The 21627-nt window shown below is 33.7% G+C and overlaps 2 protein-coding genes across 2 annotated transcripts in view; one reads left to right on the top strand and one right to left on the bottom strand.

Moving 5' to 3' along the window:
• The window catches only part of Pde9 (phosphodiesterase 9), a 137966-nt gene that overhangs the window by 1888 nt on the left and 114451 nt on the right, over window positions 1–21627 (top strand). The gene's annotated exons all lie outside the window — the stretch shown is intronic.
• LOC139785331 (uncharacterized) lies at window positions 9082–15008 on the bottom strand. Its single transcript, XM_071724509.1, has 2 exons — window positions 14756–15008; window positions 9082–12291 (listed from the first exon to the last, which is right to left on the bottom strand). The coding sequence occupies exon 2, from the start codon at window positions 12120–12122 to the stop codon at window positions 11199–11201; it is 924 nt and encodes a 307-aa protein (XP_071580610.1). The 5' UTR covers window positions 12123–12291; window positions 14756–15008; the 3' UTR covers window positions 9082–11198.

The following is a 21627-nucleotide window of genomic DNA, read 5'->3' as shown; positions in this document are numbered from 1 at the left end:
CGTTTAGAAAGATTGGGATAATTCGATTTGAAAGAAAGAGAAAAAATTATACTAAAAATAGTCGAGACCGACAGATTGAATTTCATAAAAGAAATGTAGGGGAGTAGTTATTATCGATGAGAAGGATCAGGATGATTTACAATACATCGAATCAAATATTCGAAGGAAAAGGAGATCCCGACAAATTAAAATGTATTTGCGGATGAGGATACGCGCAATTTGTCTTTTGAGCAATTATATTAACAAAACACCGCCGGGTGTCTGGGAAATTGGACAAGTATCGGACAAAATGTATCGGCGAAAAATGCATATTCAGAGCCCCGACAAACGACTTTGAATATGCATTCGTATATCAGCGTATATATATAAAACGCACAAAACGCACGCCGCGCCGCGCCGCGCCGGTGCACTTGTAAATACACGCGCGAGAAAATGTTATTATACGCGAATACATTTCACCTAACACCGGTCGGGGGCGAGTTGATTCATTGTGGCGATCAGTATTGTCGACTTGAACACACAACATTGTCGCGTACATTTGTCACGCAAATGTTCGGAGCGCAGAATGACTTCGCTACCATTGTACACCGTACTATTACGTTCGATGTGTGTAATGCCTCGTACACGCTGAGCTGCATTCGTATATTCGTTCGCTTCAGCAACAGGCGAGCTTTTTTTTTCCACCTACCGCACGTTTCCCGTTACATTAATCTCGGGAGCTGCACCGCTGTTGCTACCCTCCACCCTCGAAAGTCAAGCTTATCTCTTGGAAAGATTTAATAATATTACCCGCAGTTAATTAGACCTCTCCGACAAAATTTTCATCAGCGAGTAAGTTTAAATTTAAACACGTATTTCCTATATCATATATACCGTGTAACTTGTGCGTTGTTGCGTCGCGAATTCAGTTCTATTCGTATAAATATTAACGAGGCATTGCGACGTCCGTAATTCCAAGAGCACAAAACATACTGGCGTTTAATTCTTTTTCCTTACATTAAAATCGTCCGTTTCTTCGCTCGCACAAGGTTGACGTGCGTTCAAAGAAGCACGTACGTACTTGTTGTATAACGATACTTAGCAGGTAGCACGCGGTCGTTTCTTTACAGCGAATAAACTTAGATATATCGCGAATTGATTTAATTACGGGTACATTAGACAGAATTTATCGTTGGCGTTTTGCCGAAGCTGGCGGTTCCGAAACGGTTGACTCGCTTTGTGAAATGAACATGCATAGTGAATGCAGGCGCATTAGCAAGCGAGCAAAACGAACACGGAGGTATACGTAGTGCATCGTGCATTGCAAAGCATTATAGTCATTGCTAGACAAATTGCCATGAGATTTCAATAGCAATATCGCAAATATTCCTACGGTTAGAAAACTCGTATTTTGTTTATATTTAATTCACAGTTGCAACAAAATATTTCCAGATATAATCTTTTTGAGAGAACAATTATATGCTTATTATTATATGCTTATTAGTGCTTATAGTGCTTGAAACTTTATTACAAGCTTTCCCTCTATTGTAATGTATTATTAATTAAAGTTTAAATTATTTCTTGTAAAATATTAAATTCATGAAATAAATTTAAAGTTACTGCGCAATCTAAATTTTCTCTTTGAGCAAAGTCGAAATTTCAAGTTAATCGCTAAATCAATTTTCGCCCCTTATTTACGTTCTTGAAACATCAGTCGAGAAATGGCTCTTGGATTTTCGCTTTTAAATAATGTCATGATTAAACTGTTGATTGAGCTTTTTGTAGAGCAAGTATGAAAATTTGAAAGGAGTATACACACGCCAATTCTCATTCTGCGGAATGTTCCGCGTATAATAGTGAGTAATCGTTATTCAGCAGTGGACTTGATGTAATGACATGGCACATTATAAATTAGATGGCTATAATGCAAATTACAGTAGACGGTTTTCCATGAATGAGTGCGCGCGTAGCGCACGTTGAACCTTAATTTACTTCCGAGAGGGGTGTGCATTATGGCGATTGCATTTAACGGGAGGATATGTGGGTTCTCATAATATTTTTCCTGCATAGGTATCGTCCGTCGTTTATTCATTGACTTTTGTTATTACAAAACTTGGCAATGGGTTATAATATAATATACTGTCGGAAATAACCTCTCTCTCTCTTTTTTTTTCTTTCTTGCCGTTCTTTATTATTATATCTCAACTTCAGTTATATTGCATCAATTTAATTCCTAACACGATAATCATATTGCTTTAATACTAATTATTTTGGGGGCACATGTGCGACTTGTTAAAAAAGACTTTTTCTTTTATTCTACAAGTACGTGACATTTAGAAATTTCTTAAACATTTTCAAACAAAGTTATTTTGTGTTCCGTTGCGAGTTGTAAATTTTATCAGTTTCGGATAGAAAGCCACATAGTTTGCGCGATCGTTTCCGTGAGTCATTTAATTCCTCGCGGGCTTTCGCTTTTTATCACGGAAAAACAAACGAAAGAAGATGGCCTTATCTTGCCGCTCGCAAGACCGCGACTTGTTCTCGTAAGAATGAAAAACAGTTTTAAAGTTTGTCTTTAGCTATTGAAAAGACGTGTCACTGAACATTTTATTTAATTTTTTTTGTCTCCAATTGCGTTTTTCGTTACTGCGTTTCTAGAATCGTAAAGTCCCCGAAAGAAAAACGGGTCCTTCTTTTCACGACGTTATTCACGACGAGCAATTTCTCGTATAATGAGTCGCGACGGAAAATGATTTCCTACTTTCACGCTTGCGTTTGAATACGAGCGATGAAAATTGCGTTATAAACGTTTCCGTCACGAATATTAAGACCGGGTGATTCAATATTTAATATTTGATGTTAACTCAATATTGATTATCGTCCCGTTGTGAATCAGTTGCATTTCGTCATAAATTATGACGAAAATTTGAATTAAAGTCTTATATATATCTAATGTTAACGTAACTTATGCCATTATATCGTTATAATTATATATTTCAATATTATATTTTACTAATTCCCGGTTTTAATTATATTAAGGAGAAATTATGTGAATATTTCATATGTGCTATGCTAATTCAAGACATTCATGATTCATGAAATTCATTGCTCTATTAGAGCCGAGTGTAATTAATCTCTTTTTAAGCCAATGTTATTTGCCTTGCTTACGTTTATTTTCAGCTAACAGTTTTCTCGTATGAAATTATTAATTAATATCGACGAAATTTAAAATGATCCATTTTATATTGTAGCTTAGCTATGAGTCAAACAACTCAAACATTCATGTCCCTAACATGACATGAAAAGATTGTTTGTTCGCTGCAGCTCTGGCGAATTCATAACGAAAATGGATCTCTCTCGAGGGAGCGAAAAAGGTTATATATCTTATCCGTCGCGTTCTGTTTGATATGTTCTCAAAAATGGTGTGTTGTTGTATCCTCCTTAAATGACACTCTGGAAATGTAACTATCTCTTAATTGAATTATTCGTAACACCTATGAGAATATTAAAGAGACGCACTCGTTTATTCCTCTTGTTTTTTAGGGGATTATTATCTAATGTTATAATTATAACTCACGAAAGACGTTTTCTCTCATAACAGTCAAGTGCAAAAAGTAAATTCAAAAACTGCAATAGAGAGAATATTAAATTTCATTTAAAATTTGCACACACAGTCCGGCATATTATCTCTTTAATTGAAAAATCCAGTAAAAATTACGCGAATATAATCTTAATAATTAATTATTACTTAATAATATCTTATTGCTTTATCACCGAAATTGATGAGAATATTTTGGACGAAATTACAACGGAACCGTAGACAGAGATAAGCTCACTAAATTTTCCCTCGTGGGACTTAGCACGTATTGCTTCGGGCTCTTCAATTATTCACGATACGGGATTCATAATGGCGGGTGAGTAAAGTATCTAGATGCAATATATCTAGTATACTACACTATAGAGAAATATACTGTTTCGTTCATTAAAATCATTGATCCGTTTTGAAGATCAAAGTACTAAATTCAACAGACATTGATTACTCTCTGTACAGGTACACATAAATTTTAAAAAGTGAAGAAGTTTTATAACGAATATTTTGGTCAGTAGTATGCTTCTCAATTTTAAAGAAATAATCGAAATAATTTACACATGAATATGCCGTCTCACTCGAGAATCACTCGAAATTATCAAGATCTTGTTACCAATTCAATTTTGTAATCTGATATTGTACGTTACCAGTTATACCACCGAGAATTGTTATATAGTATTCGGTTGTTGCGAAATTATGGTATTAATTTTCCACGGTCTCTCTACGTCTCGTGCCGATTTATCGCTGGCTTCACGCCAAGCGCGTAACGTCTTCATCAGTAAAACAAGCCGTCGCGACTGGCGCGTTAGCGAGACGAAAGCCGCATTAGTCGGTCGCATCTGTCAATAATTATTATCACGGGTGCGCAGTGCGTGCCGCGTTTCGCAGACGGCCGCTGCATGCACGTTATCTGAGAAAATACGAGGCGAGCGATATCAACGACCCGTAGATACGACGCGATGGTAAGAGAGAGAGAGAGAGAGAGGAGAGAGAGAGAGAGAGAGAGAGAGAGAGAGAGAGAGAGAGAGAGAGAGAGAGAGACAAAAAAGAACGGGAGAGTCGTTGAGGGAAAGATAGAAGGAGAGAGAGGTGTCGGAGAGGAAGATCGGAGAGACGAGAAAGAGGAGAGTTTCACGAGACGATACGAAACGGTTTTCGGGAACTTACTCGATCCGTGGTTGCCGTGACGTGCATTTCGTTCGCGGCACAATAACAATCAATGTCACGATAATTTATCGTAAAAGAGCAGTAAGTCACTGTCGAGCTACCGGAACGTATAACAGTCTTCGTGAGGTAATTTTGGATAAATTAATAGCGCGGTACGAAGAAATAGGTATTAGATCCTTGTTTTACGATAATATTCATGCATTGATCATTTTCGGATTATGTACGGTCAGTGAATTGAGCTTTTTGGGTTGAGAGCAAATAAAATCTTACTTTTTAAGCCACTTGCAGTCGAATTTTCATTTGGAAAGCTTCAGTCTTTGCGAGCGATCGCGTTACCTTTCCAAAGAGTTACAACGAGCTCTAAATTGATCCTGTCGATAAGAGAAAGAGGCTGCAGTCACGCGAGCCAGCACTCCGGAATACCTTCTCGATTGGTTCGATATATTTTAATAATGACGACTCTTCTGTTTAACTTTCACTTGAATCGCTTTGCATTTTGTCATTTCGAAACCGATAACACACCGTTGATTCTGTATAACAATGACGCTTATTATTCTAATGAGAATAAATAGATATATGTAACAGCAGAACAGTTCATCTTTCTACGAATTATACGATTGAATTGGTTTTGTAAGAATACAATAGAAAATATAAAGCGGCTAGTGTTACCCCAACATTATGATTACATATATATACTTCATGCAATCCTTAGATATGGAAACATTATATTTTGTCACATAAAATGCCTCCAATCCAGCATAATTTAAGAGTAAGTATCCGTGTATCTTTACAGATCTACAGATTATAGTTATTTGCGGATGTAGCGGAATGTGACTCTGCAAGTTCATAAATTCGCAAATTCCGAATTGAATTGCAAGATAACGATAGCTTCTTGGCGCTTTTATTCGCAGTTCATCTCACAATTCTTATTAATTCCGAGAGTTTGACGGTGATTTGTATAAGCGACAATTGCGATAACGGTAATAAAAGTAGGTATTTGCATGCGTATAGCCTTGACGGAAGACGCATCTTTGCGGCTATAGACGTTGGAGACTCTCGTTTACCGAAGCGATCATTAAACATTTCGCCGTCTCTGTGCGCAAATTTGCATAAATACCAATTATGTAATTAATACTAATAGGTAATGGTAAAGACGCGCAATGAATATACATGAAACGGATGTACAATTCATATGATAGCTGTGATGATAAGATCTTGAACTTTGCGTTTTTCAAACCAGGACCAGAATTTTAAATTGGATTTTTGTCTCTGATTCGCATTTTTCTTGTTAGTTTCCTGTAAGGCATTCGTTGACCAATAAAAGAAAAAAATGATATTTTAATAATTTATGCGAGAATTGATGAAAGAATGAAATTTCTGTTTCTCCACCGTTACAATGACATGATTTTTATTAAAGCTATAAAAGATAATACAAAAAATAAAATTGATTGTTACATTAATAGTCATATATTTCACGCAATCAGTCATGTCTATCGATGATGAGATTGTTAGTTATAATTTTTTAAAAATAATTTTCTGATAGTTTTATCATAGTAATTAACTAATTAATTTTTTCAGATAAAAAATATTATAGTGCCATATTTATTAAATCTTAATATTAAAATTATATGTTAATCACGCGATGTATGTTCTGAAAACAAAACATACTGTAAAAAGTATTTTTTTTTATTTTTTAAAATTCATGCTAGATATTTGTCAGTTAAATGTTAAAGAAAACAGAGATTTTATCATAATATATTTTTTACGTAGCATTAATGCGCAATCTGTCTTATAGTAAAATATTTTAAGAAATATTGGTTTTTATATACCTTATATGTTTTTTTTACATATAATAATATTGTCCCAAGCATTTCTTATGTATGTTTTAATAATTTACATTATATAGATATGTAAATTATTAATATACATGCAATGTCGTTAAATGGAACGAACTTTAACTGTTGGGTTTTACCTTATATTAACGTTAATACTTATATACATTAAACATTATATAAATTCTCTATCGTTAGAATTGTTGTTAATTCCACCATTGCATAGATTTACTATTGAATATGAATAGACTTTTTAATTTGCATTTTACAAAGCCAACCGTGTAGCGCAAAATGCTAGGAATAAATGTTTATTGATGACTCGTACGAGTGAATCTAGTAACAAGCTAACAATTTACTTATGTAACACACGCATATATACGGATGAATATTCACATTAAATGATATTGTTAGCTTGTTGTGATACAATCAGACGATAATATTGTCGCGCGAGTCGTGAAATTTTAGCAGAAGTATTAGTACGTATTTCTCGACGTATCTACTTCATGTTACAAACGAAACCCTCGCGAATCATTGGCTACGTTCAGTGAAAAAAGCAACTCGTTGGCGCTTAATGATTTTTTATTAGAATTGGTTTCTACACTTACTGTTAGATTCAGTAAAGAACTAAATCAATTATATTCAGGAATCATTTTAAGCGCTCACCAAGCTTTTTCTGCTGAACGCAACCATTGATCGCGAGTAGAAAGAAATAGATTATCGCCGATTTGATAGTGATAAGTCGCCTACCCTGCAAAAATAACACAGTTCACCATTTGTAATTCGAGTTATCGTTATTCGGTATCAAAATTTGGAGTTTTCTTATGCTCTATCCCTTTTTTTGGGACTCCGATTTTTGAGACAGGCAAACGAATTCGTGTGGTATATAAGAGCCAAGTTATTTGTAAAAGGCCCTGCTCTGCATTCAGGACGAGGACACCAAACCAATCCCGTTTCGTCGCGTGGTCCTGCTGAGGAGATCGGAGATTGAGAGGTTGAGGGAGTTCGTTCTTGGGAAGAACTTCCCGAATGTCTTGAGAATTTTTCTGGGGAATTTTTAGGAGGGGTTTTTAATGGGGAGGTTTGTGCTGGAGAGATCGTAGATCGAGAGGTTTCGGCCGAAGAAGGAGTTCGTTCTTGTGAAGAACTTCCCGAATGTCTTGAGAATTTTTCTGGGGAATTTTTCGGAGGAGTTTTTAATGGGGAGGTTTGTATTGAGGAGATCGGAGATCGAGAGGTTCCTGCCAAAGGAGTTTGTTCTTGGGAAGAACTTCCTGAATGTCTTGAGGATCATACATTGTATTGTATAACTGTTGTAGATCGAGAAGCTTCTTCTGATTTCTTCTTCTTCGACGCAGAAGGTCTGTTCATACTTGTTATAGTTTGAGCTCTATTTGTAATTAAAACAACTGATTAGATCAAGCAGTCGTATATGTGGTCCAAGATTGTGTAATTTCCTTGAAATTCCTTTTTGGACAGAATATATGTTCGTCTCTGTTTTATCTCCGCATCCATGCAATACTAGTTCCGAGACGATGCTGAAAATGTTTTTTAGTATTTATGTCATTATACCTATGTATAGTGCCAATACATCTTAGAAATAAAATTCAATATCAGAGATCTGTGGCTAACAATAAGTCAAAAATTTGAACTGACGTCCTTATCTTTTCATTATTGTTAATTATTACTTGATCCTTTTTTGATAATTGATTAATAAAATAAATATTAGTTAATGATTTCTTTCATTAATCTTATATTTTTAATTATTTTTATTTATAAATTCGATACTTTCAAAAAAGTATAATTTAGAAGACCTACAGGTATGATTTAGGCGACCGGTTGCCTAAATCGTACCTTTTGCAGCATGTTATAAAATGACTTATAACAAATCAATTTGTTATTGGTGAAAGGTTAAACATGTAATAATAGGTGTCTGAAACATCAGCTACATTAATTTCTAACTTTTATTCGCGTCTTAATCACTTTACCAAATGGAAAATATAATAAAAAATAACTTAAGTGGTACGCACGCGGCAACTCTTCCCTATATATTTTTATTTCTATCTTTTCTATGGCCAAATCTTTTTGTAATAATGTTTTTTTCGTTACTTACTTTTTCCTGTTCCTACTTTTCTTTCTCTTCTTTCTCTTTTACTTTAGGCTGAAAAACTCGTTTTTCTCTCAAATCCTAAATGTTGATATATCTATATCATAAATATATAGACTGCTCTAAAATAAGAACGTTATGTATAATATTTTTATTCGTTTAGCACTCGTCTCTTAATCTTTTGTGTTAAGAAATTATTTTGTTCATGTCACTGTCGATCGTGTCACTTTTCGATCTCAACTGCCAGAAATTGCTTTGTCTGCCACAAGCAGTGTCCTTATTACAAGTAAATACATACATATGAAAACATTGAACTTGAATGTTTCTTGTAAGGCATTCTTTTGAGACGACCAATAAAAGAAAGAAATAATATTTTAATAATTTATATGAGAATTGATAAGAGAATGAAATTTGTTTCTTTACCGTTGCAATGACATGATTTTTATTAAAGCTATAAAAGAAAATACAAAAAATAAAATTGATTGTTACATTAATAGTCATACATTTCACACAATCAGTTATGTCTATCGATGATGAGATTGTTAGTTATAATTTTTTTAAAATAATTTTCTGATAGCTTTATCATAGTAATTTACTAATTAATTTTGTAAGATAAAAAATATTACAGTGTCATATTTATTAAATCTTAATTTTAAAGTTATATGCTAATCACGCAACGTTCTGAAAACAAAACATACTGTAGAAAATAATTTTTTTTTATTTTTTTAAACTCATGCTAGATATGATATATTTGTATATTAGGGAAAGATAAATATATATAACGTAAAAAAAAGAATTTCTACATTACAAACCCATGTCAGTTAAATGTTAAAGAAAACGGAGAGTTTATCATAATTTATTTTTCACGTAGCATTAATGCGCAACCTGTCTTATAGTAAAATATTTTAAGAAATATCGGTTTTTACCTTATATGTTTTTTACATATAATAATATTGTCGCAAGCATTTCTTATGTATATTTTAATAATTTACATTATATATTAAATATATGGTAAAGATGCATAAAAGGTCAGTACTCACTAATTTTATCGCCACTTAAATATTGTAGGGGAGGTCTTTCTGAGTAATTCTACGCAAGAAATAAGTGGGGGACGGTATTGGTTTAGAAGAAATAGCAAATTGAAGTTTCACAATTTTATTACTTTTTTTAGGTATTGTAAAGTAACATTAGTTTTAAGAAAAGTAATTTGCTGATATGTGTGTATAGACATTACACGTGTAGGCTACCACCCCTCCCCCGCAAGCAGGGGTGGATGAGGGTGGACCTTAATTCGTGTAGAAAGTTGCATCGTTTGAAAATGCTAAATATCTGTAACAGAAATAATTTGTTAAAGCAGAAAATAGTATATTGAAAAGTATACATACAATTTTATATTTCAAAAAGTATATGTACATTTATTCTCTGCTTTAACAATGACAAAAGCATAAATTGTTGTTCTTCATTATTGTACGGTTCGGTTCCACATGGGTTTGCAACTTTCCACACGAAGCGAGGTTTATCCCACTCCCACCCACCCCCACCTACATGTGTACTGTCTATATATCAATAAATTACTTCTTGTAGAATTAAAATTGTGAAACTTTAATTTGTTACATCTTCGAAACCAATGTCGTCCCCCACTTTTTTCTTCCGTAGAATTACTCAGAAAGACCTTCTCTACAACATATTTAAGTGGCGAAAAAATTAATAAGTACTGACCTTTTATGCATATTTACCAAATATATAAATTATTAATACACATGCAATGTCGTTAAACGAACGTGGAGCGAACTTTAACTGTTGGCTTTTACCTTATATTAACGTCAATACTTTTCCGTAGACATTAAACATTCGATAAATTCTCTATCGTTAGAATTGTTGTTTAATTCCACCATTGCATAGATTTACTATTGAATATGTATATATGTAATCGACTTTTTCTATTTGCATTTTACAAAGCCAATCGTATAGCGCAAAATGCCGTGAATAAATGTTTATTGATGACTCGTATGAGTGAATTTAGTAACAAGCTAACAATTCACTAATGTAACACACGCATGCATGCGGATGCATATTATCCACGTTAAATGATATTGTTAGCTTGTTGTGATATAATCAAACGATAATATTGTCGCGCGAGTCGTGAAATATTAGCGGGTCAGAAGTAATTAGTACGTACCTACTTTATATTATAAACGAAACTCTCGCGACATCATTGGCTACATTCAGTGAAAAAAGCAACTCGTTGACGCTTAATGATTTTTTATTAGGATTGGTTTTTACACTTATTGTCAGATCCAGTAAAGAACTAAACCAATCATATTCAGGAATCATTTTAAGCGCTCACTGAGCTTTTTCTGCTGAACGCAGCCATTGATCGCGAGTAGAAAGAAAAAGATTATCGCCGATTTGATAGTGATAAGTCATCTACCTTACGAATAACACAGTTCACCATTCGAATTTCGAGTTATCGTTATTCGGTATCAAAATTTGGTTTTCTTATGTTCTATCCTTTTGGCAGGCGAATCTATTTATCAGCATGCGTTACTAACAGATGATATGCAAGCCACAAAATAGATATACATTTGTGTGTGCATTTAGAACACGGATGTGATTCTTCCGTTTCCTCGCTTGTTCTTGAGGTTCCTGCCGAAGGAGTTTGTTCTTGGCGATCAGTGTTCAGAAGGGCTATTAATTCGGTGATCATAGAAAGGTCTTCTTCTGGAGAGATCGGAGATTGAGAGGTTCCTGCTGAAGGAGTTTGTTCTTGCGAAGGACTTCCGAATTTATGTATTTTTAACAGATGATATACAAGAAACAAATTAGATTTAAAACTTTCTCCGCATTTAGGACACATATGTAATACTTCCGGTTCCTCGCTTGTTCTTGAGGTTTCTGCCGAAAGAGTTAGTTTTATATCTGCGTAATAACTGTTCAGACGGTTTATTAATGCGGTGATCACAACTTCTGGTGGGAAGATCGGAGCTTGAGAGGTTCCTGCCGAAGGAGTTAGTTCTTTCTTTCTAGTACAAGAACTCAGGAGATAGTGCATATATATCATCGATTCTGATGTGAAAGATTTTCCGCATCTAATACACGTTCGTAATTTTTCCGTTTCCTCGCTTGTTCCTGCCGAAGGAGTTTGTTCTATTTCTTGGGGATTTTTCGGAGGGGTTTGTGCTGGGGAGGTCGGAGATCTAGAGGTTCCTGGTTGGGGAGTTTGTTCTTGGAGATTTTTCGGAGGGGTTTGTGCTGGGGAGATCGGAGATCTAGAGGTTCCTGGTTGGGGAGTTTGTTCTTGGGAAGAACTTCCCGAATGTCTTGGGGATAATTTTTCTTGGGATTTTTTCGGGGAGGTTGTAGATTGAGAAGCTTCGTCTGAGGAACCTTCTACATCTTTGCAGAGTTTCTTCTTCTTCGACGGAGGAGACGGTGGAGGAGATCGGTCCATATTATAGTTTGAGCTCTATTTGTAATTAAGACAACTGATTAGATCAAGCAGTTGTATATGTGGTTCAAGATTGGGTAGTTTCCTTGAAATTCCTTTTTGGGTAGTATGAATATAAATGTTTGTCTCTGTCTTGTCTCTGCATCCACGCAATACTAGTTCCGAGACGATGCTGAAAATGATTTTTAGTATTTAAGTTATTATATGTATAGTGCAGTACAACTTAGAAATAAAATTCAATATCAGAGATCTCTGGTTAACAGCAAGTCGAAAATTTAAACTGTAATTTGTTATTTTTACGAAATTGGACTCTGGAACGATAGGGGAGAGTTGCCGAATGCGTACTCAGGCGGTCGCGTAAATCGTATCTCAATATTTTATATGTATATATTATTTAATATAATCAATATTTACACCTACAGAAAAGACTTCTAGATACAATGCTATTACTCTTCAATCTATCATAAAATAGGATCGAAATAGGGCCAGTCATATTTAGTATTGAAAGAAGAATATATTTTAATCTTAAACAGAGGAATTCTTAAATCTAGAATAAAATAATTTTGATGCTTTTCCTTTTAATTTTCTCAGAAAGATTTAGATAGCAATTTGTAACAGTCTCATAATATTCTTGATTCAACTATAGACGGATCTGAAGGAAATCTTATTCTATACTCTTGCGGAAAATATTTGTACACTAAGAAAAAGATGTCCTGGATTTAAGTAAATATTAGTTTGCATACAACTGTGACTTTATTTATTAAAATGAAGAAAATTTTCCTTTTTATTAGTATATTTTTTTCTCAGTAAATACACATATACTAATAAAAAGGGAAATTTTTTCCATTTTTATAAATGGAGTCACAGTTGTATGCAAACTAAAATATTTACTAAAATCCAGGACATTTTTTTCTTAGTGTAGATTGTCAGGAATCTCATGTTATTTTTCCAAGATTTTTTTTTGCGATAAAATAAAGTAAAGGTTTTTGAAACAGATATTATGAGCGAAAACACAGATATTATTTGGTAAACTTTTATTCATAATAAATCAGATTCACCACAGGCAATAATTAGATCCACCACAGGCACGAACACGTTACTCGCGTATGGCTGAGAGAACGAGACATCTGTTGTAGCATAGATATAAATTAAGGCAAAGAAAAACGTAAGACGAAAAAGGTTGTTGTACATGACCTTTCATGACTTACGTTTCACTCTGCCTTACTTTATATCCACGACTACGACGTTGATGTAAACACTTGCGCTTCGTTCTCGGTCAATAGCGTATCACGTTATTGGCGTTAACGAAAGACGGTAGCACACATCGGTTTCGCGCTAAATATTGTGGCTAACACGGCGGCTAACATCGCGTGAAGATCTAAACGCAAGAATATATCAGCTTAAATTTATACATATTACTCTTGTCTCAAGATATTAAGTCAATTTTATTTTATTCGACAGAGGAGAATAGGAATTATTAATTTAATCTTAATATTATTTTATTTTTATACTACTTCAGGTTGTGATGAGATTAAACATGTCAAGAATATTTTTTGTCTTGTTATTAGAAATTCTTTCTGAGAGTGTAATAACAAAAATATGAAATAAATGAGAAATATAGACAAAAATTTAACGAGTTACATTTTGTTTGTACGTGTTAACAACATTTTGAAAATTTAGGTACAACTGATATTAATTTTTGATCATTTTATATAGCTGATAATAATGTCATCATGCAATTTTGTTATAAATTTTTATATTTTTATAAAAGACGGTTTATTATAGAATATTTTACATTTTTTGCATATACATATTTGCAATTATTATAAAGATTAAATCGATCCTTTTATAAAATCTATCAAGTTTCCTAAATCGTACAATCACAAGGTGTCCATCGTGTTAGTACGATCTAGAATTATAGAAACTCGTGCTGTACACTCGCGCGCACGTATTTCTAGATTACGTGACAAATAATTTAGAATTATGTTAACACGACAGAATCTGTAGGATCCAGGAAGATTCGTGTAAATATTATTTTTCAAACGGATATTCCAACAAGTCTGTTTTCAAACGTGCGTTTGAAAAACTCAGGAAGAAAGAATTTGGGAAACAGAGAATTCGAACATTTATAAATTCAAAAGAAGTTAAGTATTCTTGACGTCACGACAGTGACGTCCTTATCTTTTCATTATTGTTAATTATTACTTGATCTTTTTTTTGATAATTTATTAATAAAATAAATATTAGTTAATGATTTTTTTCATTACCTACTTTCATTAATCTTGTATTTTTAATTATTTTAATTTATAAATTCGATACTTTCAAAACAGTATAATTTAGAAGAACCACAGGTATGATTTAGGCGACCGGTTGTCTAAATCGTACCTTTTGCAGCATGTTACAAAGTGACTTATAACAAATTAATTTGTTATTGGTGAAAGGTTAAACATGTAATAATAGATGCCTGAAGCATCAGCTATAATTTCTAATTTTTATTCGCGTCCTAATCAGCAAATGGAAAATATAATAAAAAATAACTTAAGTGGTACGCACGCGGCAACTCTCCTTTATACATTTTTATTTCTATCTTTTCTATGGCCAGATCTTTTTGTAATAATGTATTTTTCGTTACTTACTTTTTCCTGCTCCTACTTTTCTTTCTCTTCTTTCTCTTTTACTTTAGGCTGAAAAACTCGTTTTTCTCTCAAATTCTAAATGTTGATATATCTATATCATAAATATACAGACTGCTCTAAAATAAGAACGTTATATATAATATTTTTATTCGTTTAGCACTCTCGTCTCTTAATCTTTTGTGGAAACTATTTCGTTCGTGTCACTGTCGATCGTGTCACTTCTCGATCTCAACTGCCAGAAATTGCCTTGTCTGCCACAAGCAGTGTCCTTGTTACAAGTAAATACATATGAAAACATTGAACTCGAATGTTTCCCGTAAGGCATTCTTTTGAGACGATCAATAAAAGAAAGAAATAATATTTTAATAATTTATATGAGAATTGATAAGAGAATGAAATTTGTTTCTTTACCGTTACAATGACATTATTTTTATTAAAGCTATAAAAGGGAATACAAAAAATAAAATTGATTGTTACATTAATAGTCATACATTTCACACAATCAGTTATGTCTATCGATGATGAGATTGTTAATTATAATTTTTTTAAAATAATTTTCTGATAGCTTTATCATAGTAATTAACTAATTAATTTTGTCAGATAAAAAATATTACAGTGTCATATTTATTAAATCTTAATTTTAAAGTTATATGCTAATCACGCGACGTTCTGAAAACAAAACATACTGTAGAAAATATTTTTTTTTATTTTTTAAAACTCATGCTAGATATGATATATTTGTATATTAGGGAAAGATAATTATAACGCAAAAAAAGAATTTCTACATTACAAAGCCATGTCAGTTAAATGTTAAAGAAAACGGAGAGTTTATCATAATTTATTTTTCACGTAGCATTAATGCGCAACCTGTCTTATTGTAAAATATTTTAAGAGAAATATCGGTTTTTACAATATTATTATATGTTTTTTACATATAATAATATAATAATATTGTCATTACATATAATAATTTTTACATATAATACTATTATATGTTTTTTACATATAATAATATTGTCGCAAGCATTTCTTATGTATATTTTAATAATTTACATTATATATTAAATATATGGTAAATGTCCGTAAAAGGTCAGTACTCACTAATTTTATCGCCACTTAAATATTGTAGGGGAGGTCTTTCTGAGTAATTCTACGCAAGAAATAAGTGGGGGACGGTATTGGTTTAGAAGAAATAGCACATTAAAGTTTCACAATTTTATTACTTTTTTTAGGTATTATAAAGTAACATTAGTTTTAAGAAAAGTAATTTGCTGATATGTGTGTATAGACAGTATACAGTAGTGTAGGCTACCACCTCTCCCCCGCAAGCAGGGGTGGATGAGGGTGAACCTTAATTCGTGTAGAAAGTCGCATCGTTTGAAAATGCTTAATAGTAATAGAAGTAATATGTTAAAACAGAAAATAGTATATTGAAAAGTATACATCCAATTTTATATTTTAAAAATTATATGTACAAAGTATTTTCTGCTTTAACAATGACAAAAGCATAAATTGTTGTTCTTCATTATTGTACGGTTTCACATGGGTTTGCAACTTTCCACACGAAGCGAGGTTTATGTTACTTCCACCCACCTCCGACTACATGTATACTGTCTATATATCAATAAATTATTTCTTTTAGGATTAAAATTGTGAAACTTTAATTTGTTATATCTGCGAAACCAATGTCGTCTCCCACTTTTTTCTTCCGTAGAATTACTCAGAAAGACCTTCTCTACAACATATTTAAGTGGCGATAAAATTAATGAGTACTGACCTTTTATGCATATTTACCAAATATATAAATTATTAATACACATGCAATGTTGTTAAACGAACGTGGAGCGAACTTTAACTGTTGGCTTTTACCTTATATTAACGTCAATACTTTTCCGTAGACATTAAACATTCGATAAATTCTCTATCGTTAGAATTGTTGTTTAATTCCACCATTGCATAGATTTACTATTGAATATGTAATGGACTTTTTCTATTTGTATTTTACAAAGCCAATCGGATAGCGCAAAATGCCGTGAATAAATGTTTATTGATGACTCGTACGAGTGAATTTAGTAACAAGCTAACAATTCACTAATGTAACACACACATGCATGCCGATGCATATTATCCACATTAAATGATATTGTTTGCTTGTTGTGATATAATCAAACGATAATATTGTTGCGCGAGTCGTGAAATATTAGCGGATCAGAAGTAATTAGTACGTACCTACTTTATGTTACAAACGAAACTCTCGCGACATCATTGGCTACATTCAGTGAAAAAAGCAACTCGTTGACGCTTAATGATTTTTTATTAGGATTGATTTCTACACTTATTGTCAGATTCAGTAAAGAATTAAACCAATCATATTTAAGAATCATTTTAAGCGCTCACTGAGCTTTTTCTGCTGAACGCAGCCATTGATCGCGAGTAGAAAGAAAAAGATTATCGCCGATTTGATAGTGATATAAGTCGTCTACCTTACGAATAATACAGTTCACCATTCGAATTTTGAGTTATCGTTATTCGGTATCAAATTTGGTTTTCTTATGTTCTATCCTTTTGGCAGGCGAATCTTTATGTTGTGTTAACAGATGATATACAAGCCACAAAATAGATGTACAACTTTCTCCGCATTTAGAACACGGATGTGATTCTTCCGTTTCTTCGCTTGTTCTTGAGGTTCCTGCCGAAGGAGTTTGTTCTATTTCTTGGCAATAAATTTGCAGAAGGGTCATTAATTCGGTGATCACAGAAAGGTCTTCTTCTGGAGAGACCGAAGATTGAGAGGTTCCTGCCGAAGTTTGTTCTTGCGAAGGACTTCCCGATTTATGTATTTTTAACAGATGCAGTACAAGAAACAAATTAGATCTAAAACTTTCTTCGCATTTAGGACACTTATGTAATTCTTCCGTTTCCTCGCTTTTTCTTTTGGTTCCTGCCGAAGGAGTTTGTTCTATTTCTTGGGAATTTTTCGGAGGGGTTTGTGCTGGGGAGGTCGGAGATCTAGAGGTTCCTGGTTGGGGAGTTTGTTCTTGGAGATTTTTCGGAGGGGTTTGTGCTGGGGAGGTCGGAGATCTAGAGGTTCCTGGTTGGGGAGTTTGTTCTTGGAGATTTTTCGGAGGGGTTTTTGCTGGGGAGGTCGGAGATCTAGAGGTTCTTGGTTGGGAAGTTTGTTCTTGGAGATTTTTCGGAGGGGTTTGTGCTGTGGAGGTCGGAGATCTAGAGGTTCCTGGTTGGGGAGTTTGTTCTTGGGAAGAACTTCCCGAATGTCTTGGGGATAATTTTTCTTGGGATTTTTCCGGGGAGGTTGTAGATTGAGAAGCTTCGTCTGAGGAACCTTCTACATCTTTGCAGAGTTTCTTCTTCTTCGACGGAGGCGGAGACGGTGGAGGAGATCGGTCCATATTATAGTTTGAGCTCTATTTGTAATTAAGACAACTGATTAGATCAAGCAGTTGTATATGTGGTTCAAGATTGGGTAGTTTCCTTGAAATTCCTTTTTGGGTAGTATGAATATAAATGTTTGTTTCTGTCTTGTCTCTGCATCCACGCAATACTAGTTCCGAGACGATGCTGAAAATGATTTTTAGTATTTAAGTTATTATATGTATAGTGCAGTACAACTTAGAAATAAAATTCAATATCAGAGATCTCTGGTTAACAGCAAGTCGAAAATTTAAACTGTAATTTGTTATTTTTACGAAATTGGACTCTGGAACGATAGGGGAGAGTTGCCGAATGCGTACTTAGGCGGTCGCGTAAATCGTATTTCAATATTTTGTATGTATTATTATTTAATATAATCAATATTTAATAACAAAAATATGAAATAAATGAGAAATGAGAAATGTAGACAAAAATTTAACGAGTTACATTTTGTTTTGTGCGTGTTAACAACATTTTGAAAATTCAGATACAACTGATACTAATTTTTGATCATTTTATATAGCTGATAATAATGTCATCATGCAATTTTGTTATAAATTTTTATATTTTTATAAAAGACGGTTTATTATAGAATATTTTACATTTTTTGCATATACATATTTGCAATTATTATAAAGATTAAATCGATCCTTTTATAAAATCTATCAAGTTTCCTAAATCGCACAATCATAAGGTTTCCTATATCGTGTTAGTACGATCTAGAATTATAGAAACTTGTGCTGTACACTCGCGCGCACGCATTTCTAGATTACGTGACAAATAATTTAGAATTATGTTAACACGACAGAATCTGTAGGATCCAGGAAGATTCGTGTAAATATTATTGTTTAAACGGATATTCCAACAAGTCCGTTTTCAAACGTGCCTTTGAAAAACATAGGAAGAAAGAATTTGGGAAACAGAGAATTCGAACATTTATAAATTCAAAAGAAGTTAAGTATTCTTGACGTCACGACAGTGACGTCCTTATCTTTTCATAATTGTTAATTATTACTTGATCCTTTTTTGATAAATGATTAATAAAATAAATATTAATTAATGATTTCTTTCATTAATCTTATATTTTTAATTATTTTTATTTATAAATTCGATACTTTCAAAAAAGTATAATTTAGAACACCTACAGGTATGATTTAGGCGACCGGTTGCCTAAATCGTACCTTTTGCAGCATGTTATAAAATGACTTATAACAAATCAATTTGTTATTGGTGAAAGGTTAAACATGTAATAATAGGTGTCTGAAACATCAGCTACATTAATTTCTAACTTTTATTCGCGTCTTAATCATTTTACCAAATGGAAAATATAATAAAAAATAACTTAAGTGGTACGCACGCGGCAACTCTTCCCTATATATTTTTATTTCTATCTTTTCTATGGCCAGATTTTTTTGTAATAATGTATTTTTCGTTACTTACTTTTTCCTGCTCCTACTTTTCTTTCTCTTCTTTCTCTTTTACTTTAGGCTGAAAAACTCGCTTTTCTCTCAAATTCTAAATGTTGATATATCTATATCATAAATATACAGACTGCTCTAAAATAAGAACGTTATGTATAATATTTTTATTCGTTTAGCACTCTCGTCTCTTAATCTTTTGTGGAAACTATTTTGTTCGTGTCACTGTCGATCGTGTCACTTTTCGATCTCAACTGCCAGAAATTGCCTTGTCTGCCACAAGCAGTGTCCTTGTTACAAGTAAATACATATGAAAACATTAAACTCGAATGTTTACATGCTTATGACAACTGTTCATTTGGTTATTATCCTAACTATATTATCCTAACTATATTTATATTTATAATTCGACGACTCTCTCTCTCTCTCTCTCTTTCGTGAATTGTAAATAACGATATTTAAATTAAAACAGATTTAATTTTAACGTCATCTTTCTTTTCTGCTTTAGCGTATATAATAAGCTTGGGTTAATCGATGTCGTCAACGACCATTAGTTGCGAGTCCGCGACACAAAGCGATCTGGCCGGATTCCAGGAGCGTTTCTGGCGGAGAAGCGCCGGTTTTATTGTCTCCCGATGGCTTTGCCCACGCTTGATTCACACGCGACGCTTAATCGACGTGTCTGGCCGCTACCGCGCTGCTCGCAATCATGCTCGGCAATGAAAGCCTGCGATTTCTTTACAGATTTCTTTTCATTTTTTCTTTTTTATCACGATTTTCTTCTCGAAGAAAAATAAACAAATAAATACGACAAGAGACAGTAGAAAATTCGCAGTAGAATCTATGTATCAAAATTAGAGAGTGGGCATTATTTAATTTTCGCGTTAATCATCTTGACAGTGTTTCGATCTTTCTATCGCTTTGAACGAGATCAATTCAATACATTTGTACGCGACTTAGATTTTTTTACTCTGTTGCAATAACCGTGGTACAGGGTGGAACAATAAAATATCGACGCTGTCTTTCGACGATCTCTAGTTATACACGCGATGTTAAGCAGATCTGCACACTTCTCGCTTAGATAAACGCGGACACGTCGTCGATAATTTCTGTCCCGGAGCGGCGACCAATTACGAATTATGCACGCGTGCGAAACTATCGCGGAAGCCCGGCTATCGTACGGCCGGATCGAGCGCGAAAGAACGGGCCGGAGGGATTCTAGAACCCGGTAACTGGCAGGTACGGGAACGAAATTGACGTCGTTTAAAGATATAATGCAAACGCGCGCGATCCCGCTACTATTATCGAATGAGCGTCGGTCATTGCGTGCGATCAGCGGTGCGACCGCAAAATGCACGCGCGGAGCTTTTACGCCTCGTGCTTTTAAGTGCGCGATTTTTGCAGCTCGTCAGCTACGCGCAGTAATCGTCGCCGCGAGGTTGGTCGCGTTTACGATAAATATTATGTCGCGCACGCCTCGAGTCGCGTGCAATTTTGTTCATCGGCGTATTTCGTAGTTAATGAAACACGTAAGCGTAATATGCAATCAGGAATTCGAGGGTTAAACCGTTAATTCATGAGATATTATTCAATGTACGTCACATTTGTGATATTTTTAATGCCAAATGATTTCTTTGATATACTATTTCATAATTTGTTTAAAACTATATTCGCTTGAAATTTAAGTGTCAAAGAGTTTGAGAATGCTAAATTGATTAAAAGATCAGTATAATTATATAAATATCGTACTAATTTAGTAATATCTTAGTAACGAGATATTAATTTAAAAGATGGACGAGATTTGATAGCAAAATGGAATAATTACATTTTAATTATACATCGCATTTTATTTTGAAACCAAGAAACAAAGAGACGAGTCTTATCCGTCTTGAAAGAACGTCAACATCGCTCGTGGCAATGATATTGATCATGCGAAGGTCTCTTTAGGCTCAAACTATTTTTCTTCGTGTAAACAGACGGAACAATTCCGGTAACAATTCGCTATTTTCCATCGTGAATACA

This window comes from Temnothorax nylanderi, unplaced genomic scaffold (assembly GCF_030848795.1).
Source record: "Temnothorax nylanderi isolate EJ_2023f unplaced genomic scaffold, tnyl_v1.0 TNYL_tig0008_pilon, whole genome shotgun sequence".
Classification (NCBI taxonomy): Eukaryota; Metazoa; Arthropoda; class Insecta; order Hymenoptera; family Formicidae; genus Temnothorax; species Temnothorax nylanderi.
The sequence above is the reverse complement of the archived record's forward strand: the minus strand, read 5'-3'. Positions and strand labels throughout refer to the sequence as shown.

Excerpts from the sequence above, each read along its gene's own strand:
- LOC139785331 (XM_071724509.1), bottom strand. The coding sequence starts at position 12,122 with ATGGACCGATCTCCTCCACCGTCTCCTCCGTCGAAGAAGAAGAAACTC.